The sequence below is a fragment of the Tenrec ecaudatus genome, chromosome 10 (assembly GCF_050624435.1).
Source record: "Tenrec ecaudatus isolate mTenEca1 chromosome 10, mTenEca1.hap1, whole genome shotgun sequence".
Lineage (NCBI taxonomy): Eukaryota > Metazoa > Chordata > Mammalia > Afrosoricida > Tenrecidae > Tenrec > Tenrec ecaudatus.
Window position 1 is genome coordinate 79,509,293 of NC_134539.1, and position 8,871 is coordinate 79,518,163.

The 8,871-nt window shown below is 48.2% G+C and overlaps 1 protein-coding gene across 2 annotated transcripts in view; it reads right to left on the reverse strand.

The window, feature by feature from the left end:
• STXBP1 (syntaxin binding protein 1) overlaps positions 1-7,370 on the reverse strand; it is an 84,362-nt gene extending 76,992 nt beyond the window's left edge. The window contains exon 1 of one of the 2 annotated variants that reach the window (XM_075560758.1): positions 7,189-7,370. In XM_075560758.1, the coding sequence (XP_075416873.1) occupies positions 7,189-7,225 (37 nt within the window). In that variant the 5' untranslated portion in view covers positions 7,226-7,370. The remainder of the gene's footprint in view (positions 1-7,188) is intronic. The other variant, XM_075560756.1, reaches the window with a different exon arrangement.
• Between the last annotated feature and the right edge of the window lie 1,501 nt (positions 7,371-8,871).

Consider the following 8,871-nt stretch of genomic DNA (forward strand, 5'->3'; position numbering starts at 1 on the left):
GAGAGGCCGACCTCAGAAGGGCATCCTACTGGGGAAAGGAGGTCAGTGGAAAAGAGAAAGACCGCCAATAAGAGACGGATGCAGGGGCTGAAACAATGTGCTCAACAACAGCAGGGAGGAGGGTGGCACCAGACAAGGCGCTGTTTCTTTTTGTTCGTCACAGGGCTGCTGTGTGAACCAACTCAATGGTACCCAACAAGAACACAGACCCAAGAGAGCGGAAAACATACGAACCCCCACACACGTGTCCACAAATGTTCACACCACCAGACTCACAACAGTACCCACCGTGCAAATATTCTTCACCTGATGAGGTCTTCCACTTTGAACGGGGAAACAAAATGTGGGACAGTCGTTCGATGGAAAATTATTCCGCCATAATAAAGGTTTAAGTACTGATGCACAGTGCAACATGAGAGAAACGTAATAGTATGGGAAAGTGAAAGCAGCCAGACACAAACGCCCATCTGTGATGGGTCCGCTCGCACAGTGTCCACAACAGGCAGGCTCCCAGAGATGAACAGGAAGTGTGTTGGGCTCTGGAGGCTGGCAGAGCCCCTGAAGCTACCGCCCTAAGAACATCTATGCCTTAAACCAAAAATACCCCCTGAAATCTCCTTAAAACCAAACAGCAGTTTAGTGTAACCAGTAAGGAATGTCTGCCTTGAGCATCACAGTATTTTAAGATCTGTTATGAATTGAATTGTATCCCCCAAAATATGTGCTGTAAACCCTAACCCATCTGCTGCCTGTGGTTATGATCCCATTTGGGAATGAGTGGTCTGTGTTATGTGTTAACAAGACCTTATTAGTGCAGGGGGTGCTTTCAGTAGATTTCTTTGGAGACATGAAAGACATTAAGCAAATAATCAAAAGAACAGGAAAGGGAGTGGAGTATGTGGAGCCACAGGAAGACGACCCAGGAGAGACAAGGCCCTTCCTCCAGAGCCCACAAAGAAAGTCTTTCCCAAGCACAGGCTCCCTGAAATCTGACTTCTAACTTGCTAAACTTTCAGAAAAGAAAGTTCTGCTTTAAGCCACCCATTATGGTATTTCTGTTACAGCTGCACGAGATAGCTAATGTGGAAGTGGTTTTAGAATTGGGTAATCGTTAGAGGCTGGGAGAGATTTAAGATACTTAATAAATCAAGTTCACTGCCAGAGTCCATTCTGACTCATAATGACCCTATTAGGTACCTAACAGTGAATCCTATGTTGCCCTGAAATACGTTGTGAACTCTTAACCACAAGGTCAGTGGTTCAAACCCACCAGTCACTCTGCAGGAGAACAATGAAGCTATCTAAACCCATAAACATTTATAGCCTCAGAAACCCTATATAAAGTCGCTATAAGTCAGAGCCAACTTAATGGCAATGATATATTGTCTTGAAAAGGCTTCTGGTAGAATTATAGTCAAAGGCAATTCTGTCTGGTGAGGGTTCAGAGGAAGTAAGAACGCTATAACGAAATTCTCTATCATCTTAGAGCAGTGGTTCTCACCCTTCCTAATGCGGTGACCCTTCAACAGTTCCTCATGCTGTGGTGACCACCCCCCAACCATATAATTATTTTCATTGCTATTTCACAACTGTAATTTTGCTACTGTTATAAGGGATAATGTAAATATCTGATATGCAGGATGTACTTTCATTGTCATAAATTGAACATAATGAAAGCATAGTGATTCACCACAAAACAATATGTAATTATGTGTTGTGAAATATTTATGTGTTTACGATGGTCTTAGGGCGACCCTGTGAAAGGGTCGTTTGACGCCCAAAGGGGTTGCAACCCACAGGTTGAGAACCCTGTCTTAGAGAATACATATGGCACCAGCAACTGAATACTGCTAGAAACATAGATGCTAAATGTGCTTTTGCTGAGACTTTAAAAAAAATGATAAATTTATAATCAGACAATGAAGAAAGGAAGATCCTTTTTATACAGTGCCAAAGAACTTATGTGAATTATACTCAAGTAATTGGTTGGAAGTAGAATTTGCAAGTGATGAACTTGGATGGCTGAGACGTACAGGGCTGCATGGTTTCTCCTTGCCACTTACGCTAAAACGCGAGAGGAGAGAGATGAATTAAAAGGAACTGTGTACAAGGAAAACAGAACCTAAAGATTTGGAAAATTATATTGTACAAGCTTAAGGACTTATGTCCTCAAATGTTAAATAAACAAAGATTGTTTAACAAAACAATCTTTTATTAAAGATATTAAGCCTGTGACTGATCTATGTACTCAACTCCCAGAGCAGGAAAACCAGCAGCTTAGACGGAAGTGGGCAAAGAAGTGAAAGGCAAGAACACTGTCTGTCTCTTGGCACTCTATGGGCAGAAAACAAGGCAAAGGGGGCAGGGATAGCTGGTGTCATCCAAGGAAAGCACCGTCCTGGGGCAGCTCAGCGATCAGAAGGCAGGGCAGGAGCATGGGAAACAGGGCCTTCTCAGTTTCAAAGGGTGGGTCCCAGCCTTGTAAGTTTCAAGGAATTCCATCTTTGCCAACTCAGTTGCGGACTGTGGAGCTGCCTTTAAGGTATGCCCGGGGGATGGGGCCACTGCCCAGAGTAGAGGAGGTGGGGCTGCCATGCCCAAGGGGCAGAGGAAGTGAGGGCCCCACTCAGATGAACTAAGAGAATGAGGCTACCCAAAGCCAAGGGAGCACTGCTGTCCCAGTGCGCATGGCAGGTGGAGCTGAAGCTCAGGTCAGAGGTGCCTCCACTGAGAACCCAGAAAATGTGGCTGACACACAGTTTGGAGATCAAGGCTATTGACTAATTATTTTCAGCTTTAAGAGATGTACATTTTGTTCAGTTTGGACTACGTGGTGGTCCATCATTTTGTCTTACCCTCCGAAGTCTCTCATTTGCAAAGGAATGGACACCTTGTGTCTTGGTGTTTACCACTGTATTTTGGAAGCAGATAACTTGTATTCTAGATTTCACAGTTCTTGGAGGAACACAAATTTTGCCATAGGATGGAATATGCCTAATATCTCACCCATGTTTCATTTCGATGAGTCAGAAGATGGGATTTTGGACTTGAAGTTGATTTAAGCTCTTAGGAATGATGGGATGGGTGAATGTGTCAGGCATGTGGCAAAGACATACATTTTGGAAGGTTAAAGGGTGAAATGTTATGGATTAAATTGTGACTCCAAGAATATGTATTGTAAAGCCTAACCTTTATGTCTTTGGTTATAATTTCTTTTGGGAGTGGGTTTTGTTGTTACTGAGACAGGGTTAACATAAACTTAAAACTCACATTCACCACTGCCATCAAGTGAAATCTGACTCATAGCGACCCTACAGGACAGAGTAGAACTGTCCCATTGTTTTCAAGACTACACGTGTCCACAGGAGTCCACAGCTTCATTTTCCCTCCAGTGGGCAGCTGGTAGGTTCCAGCCACTGATTTTGTGCTCAACAGCTCAGTGATAATCCAATTCACCACTACACAGCCCTTTAGGATTAGTATGGGGCAGTGCTTCCCAAAGAGGACTATACCGCCCCCTGGGGTTCTCTGAACAATCCAGGGGAGCTGCCAAAGCAGATACCTATACTTTATCCAAGGGATGCTTGGTTATGTGTTGGCCTGCGATCCACATGGTCAGCAGTTCAGAACCACCGGCAGCCACTCTGTAGGAGAAAGGTGGGGCTTTCTTGGATCCTTTATCCTGGTTTACGGTCTATAGTACATAAGTTTTTAATTGGGGGAAGGAAGAATTTTTTTTTCTGAAAAGGGAGCAGTTGGTAAAATAAGTTTGAGAACCTATAATGTAGAGCAGGGGTTGGCAAACTTTAGAGATGGAAGAGCCAATCCGATCCATCACAACAATTTAAAAATTATTCACGAGCCACAAATATATTTTTACAAACAAATCACCATTATGAAATCACCAAATGAAATCAATATCCTTTCAAAATCTAATAAATGAAACTGTGAGCTTTCTTTTCATTTTCAATTTTACTTGAGTCAAATGTATGGACCAAAAGAGCAACATATGGCTTGCAATCAGTTTGCTGACCACTGGAAAAAATGTTTATTAATTGTCCAATTTTTAATATTTGTTACAACAGCACTAGATAACGACGACAAGATCTAGCTATGATCATAAGGGATCAAAATGACAACTGTAACTAAGTGATTGATTAGACAAAAATGTAGTAGACAGTGACCTGATGTTAATAGGAGAGAAACAACTGAAAAGAGGGTAGCATAACTAGACTTGGTAGAAATTGTCAAATTGGTGTATGTTCTGTTGTGCATATTCTTAAAAAAACTATGAACAAGTGAGTAAATTCATGGTTGTCAGGAGCTGAGGCATGAGGAGTAACTGCTAATGAGAACAGGGTTTCATCTGGAAATAATCTAAAATTAGAAAATGCTAATAGTTGCACAACCTGGTAAATATACCAGAACCTCTCCTCTGGACAGAATTAAATGGGTGCATGTTGGTTAAATTAATAAATACGAATACTTTTATTTTGTTTTTTTGGGGATTTTTTTGGTTGTTTTTTTGCCTTGTGGTTTATTTTTACAGAAGAAAAGCAAGGCTGGAACACACATCCAAAGTGAAGAGTCAAAATTTCAAACTGTAAGCCTCATTCAGTTGTATGGAATGCTATTTGCACAATTACCGTTTTTATGTAAAACTGTTTGGTCTTATTTTTGTAAGCAGAAAAGACATTTTGGCCATACCAATTTTTCATTGTTTCCTTCTTATTAAGAAGGGCCAGAGGGCAAACAAAGTGACTCACTGAAGGAACAAGGGTTCTGGCAAAATGATGCATGTGAACTCGACTTGTATAACACGTAATTTCTATAACCTTAAAAGTGCAGGACTCACTTTTATATCACATGAAAGAAAGGAGTGCATAATACATTTCATGCTTCCTAAGTACTTTAAAAGGATGGAAATATAAAATAATGAAGAAAGTTGTATTTTGCAGACATTGCAAGAAAATAGATATTATTATTATTTTAAATAATACTGCTCTGGACTATGCTTTATCCTCACCAGTAAAATGAGGGGTTGGGAATTATTTTCATTTCTGTGATTTTTTTAAATTGTGAATAAGGTGGTTGGGGGAGGGTTGACATTTTAGACCATCAACAGTTAAAACCACTCACCCATCAATACCCCCAGAAGACATGTTGGCATCAGAGGGCCTGTTTGCATTTTCCAAGGTACCCTGGGAGTGACATGGTTAACAGCTGAGCTTGGCTGCTGTGGATAGGTTGGTGGGTCAACCCACCCAGGTACTAAATGAGATCTGATGCTCTGCTGCCCTCAGGACCGCAGCCAGGGAAACACATGGGGTCACCAGGAAACACATGGGGTCACCACAAGGGGAAATAGACCTCATGGCCCACCACAACCCCTGGGTCCTCCTGGCACCACCGCCTTCATCTTCGGAAAATAGAAGGCAAGCTTATCAAGGTTTTTACAGCATGAATAAAGCAAGGGGTGCTGCTCCGGACACTTAAAATTTTCTTTTGCTCATTTCGGGTTCAGTTTTTAAAATAATTTTCTTCTGATGTCAGGCAAAATGAAACAAAATTCTTCGGTGGGAATATTTCCGATGGGTCAACGAAAATAACCAAGAGGAAAAGACAGTTTCATGCACAAACGGAAGAATTCCCCCAAGCCAAAATATCTGAGAGACAGATAGATCATAGTGGGGAGAATCATTGGGAAGCAGGCGGCAATTTCCACCATTTTAAGTCTAAGTCTTTGCTTTACCTCTCCGGCAAGGAAAAAGCCCAGTGTTCATTTTCCCTTAGTCCCAAAAGAGGGAGCAAAATCCCTTACACATTTGGGAGTCGGGGCTAGAGAAATAACTCAAATATTGAAGAAGCACTATTTTCCCATCCATAGCTCCAATCTTATTAGGCACCACGGACGCCGTCTTCCATAGAGCACCCTCCATGGGGCCCTCCCTCCGCTGCAGCCCTCATGCATTTGTAAAAATCCATGTCGGTTGCGCCTTTCGCTCAAACCCATACACGATCATTCCCAGGCTGCAACAGTGGTCCCAGCTGCCAGGGCCCAGCGAGACCGGCTGCAGAAGGCAGGGCAGGGCAGGGCCACTCCTCCCGCCGCTGCACTCCGGGAGCTTTTCTCTCCCCGAGAGCGAGAGCGGTTAAGGGATTACCAGGAGAAGACCCCGCCCTGGAAGCCAGACCCTGGAAGGCGCCGGGGGACGCGGGGGTGGCGGATAGGGGGGCAGGAATCCGGAGGCGGCTTGAGCCCTGCAGCACCAGCTCGGGTCCCCAGGTGGCAGGAGGCGCCCGCGCAGCGCGAATGGCGCGTCAGAGTCGGCGTGCGCCGATCCCTTCCCAGGTGGGTCTCCGCAGTCGGGGACCAGAGCTCCCCGGGCTCCCGCGGAGGGAGGGAGGGGAGGAGGGAGGAGGAGGCCGGGATTTGCTCGTCACGATTCAGGAAGGAAGGTGGGGAAAGAAGAAGGTTTAGAGACAGAAAAAGGCGTCGAATCTGGAGCCCGGGGAATAAAGAAGACAAGGCAGGGGGAGAGGGAACATGGGGGGGGGGGCAGGTGGCACCGGGTGGGCGAGGGACCGCAGAGGGGCAGGGGAATGACGGGGAGCAGAAAGGACAGCAAAAAGAAGAGGGGCGGAAGGCAGCGCAAAAGGGCTGGGATTTCCGAGGGTGGTGAAAGGGGGGCTTGGGGTGAAGAGGGGAAGACTGGGGCGAGAAGGAGGAGGGGTGAATAGGGAGGGGCTAAGGAGCGAGACGCTGAGAATGGGTGAAGGAGGATGGTGAAGGGAAGATGGGGATGAAGAGTGGAGCGATGGCGAGAACCGGGAAGGGTGGAAGGAGCGGGGAGGGGTGGGGTGATGGAGGTGAAGTGGGTTGGAGGCCGGGGGAGAAAAAAGGGGTGCTGGGCTGGAGGAGGGGAGGGATGCGCGCAGGCGGCGCGGGGAGGGACCCGGAGGCTGGGTTGGGGAGCGCAGGGAAGCCGGAGCGGGCCGCGGGAGGCTGGGAGGGACTTCCCTCCGGCGAGGGCGGCGCCGGAATAACGGGGTCCTGCCCGGCCTGGAGCTCTGGCCTGGGGAGCTGAGCAGCCGGCCGCCGAGGCCCGGGCGCTGCGGACAGGTACTGCGCCGCGCTCCCCCGGAACACCGCAGCCCCGCCGGACGGAGGACCCCGGCTCCACTTACTCTCTCCGACCACGGCTTTGAGGCCAATGGGGGCCATCGCGCTGCGGTGGTCGCGGGGGCCCGAGCCGCCTCGCGACACGCCAGTGGACACCGCCGCCTTCCCAGGTGGGCGCGCTCCGAGGCTGCAGCTAGCCGCCCTGCAGCTGCGCGCGGGACCGACTGACGCGCGGACTCGACGCGGGGGCGCGGCGCGGGCCAGAGCGAGGCTGCCGACCTGCGGGCGCGCGGGGGGCGGGGCCTCGCGCCTGGCTCGTGACGTCACTCTCGCGTCTCCGCCAATCGCGCTGGAGCGCGGGGGCTCGGCCCCGCCTGCCGAGTTGCGGACCCGCGCGAGGCTACCCCGGGGTGGCCGGAGCGCCGCGCCCTCCCCCTCACCTCATGCCCGGCGCGCGCCCGGACCATCGCGCGCTCCCAGTATGCAGGGTCCTAAAGCCCCCTGCTCCGCCTCCGCAGCCGAACACGCAGTCACGGGCTGCCCTTTGGCTGGTTCCATCTGCCTGAAACTCCGCTATTTTTCTTCCATAATTCCTTTGCCCACAAAGAAACAAAAATAAGCCCACTGTCGCGGAGTGGATTCGATTCATAGAGAGGAGAAGTGTTCCTTCGGGCTTGCGAGAGTAAAAATCTCCTGCTGGTCCGTTTGAACTACCAACTTAGCCATTGGCAGCCCCACAGTTAATCCACTGTTCTACCTGGCCTCCTTATAAAGTAATCCACAGATCTTTCCTCTTAGTAGTAGGACGTAGGCCCGGCTATAACATAGAGTAGATGGACACCATCTTTCTCTGTGAGTACCTATAGCCACACGCGCACCATTAACTGAACGGCTATTACGTAAGCACCTTACATGCATCGTCTCATTAAATCCTCACAATAACTGGGCATTGTTTTTAATCCCCATTTCCAGATTTTAAAAACAAACAAGAACCTGAGGCTCAAAGAGATTGGGAAACGTTCCCATTCCAAACTATACAAATGCTGATTGTTCTCCCACTGCGGTGTGGCCACTAGGATTCCAATGGATGGCTGCCCACAGGACATGGTAGGACTGCCCCATAGGGTTTCCTAGACTGCGACATTGACAGAAAGGAGGCCTGGTGGCGCTGCAGGTTAAGCACTGGGCTGCTAACCAAAAGGCTTAAGTCACTAGCGGCTCTGCTGGAGGAAAACGAGCCAGTGTCCTTCCTGAAAGATTTACAGCCTTCTCCAAAACCCCACGGAGCTACATCCTGTAGAGTGGCTGAGTCTCCATCCACTTCATGGCAGTGGGTGGGTTGGGTTGATCATCGTGTACAGGAACAGAGTGCTAGGTCATTGGTTTTCTCCCACAGAGTGGGTTTGGGCTTGCTTAACCTTTGTGCTCCCCGGATTCCTTCTTTCCCTCACTACTCAAAACAACGACTGCTTGGAGCCCATTTCTCTTGGCTAGAGTAAAGCTGCTCTTTAGGGCTTCTGAGACTGTGAATCTTTACCAGAGAAGACAGCCTCATCTTTCCCCTGAGAAGCAGCCGGCAGGTTTGAACCAACCGCCTTGGAATTAGCAGCTTAAACCACAGTGTCACCATTGGCTCCTGTTCTGTCACTGCTACATGTAAAGTTCTATTCTGACCTTGGATACGGCAGGCAGCGACCCCAGTCTTAAGTCCCATAGAATCTAGCAGTTTCAAAGATCCAAATCTGCTA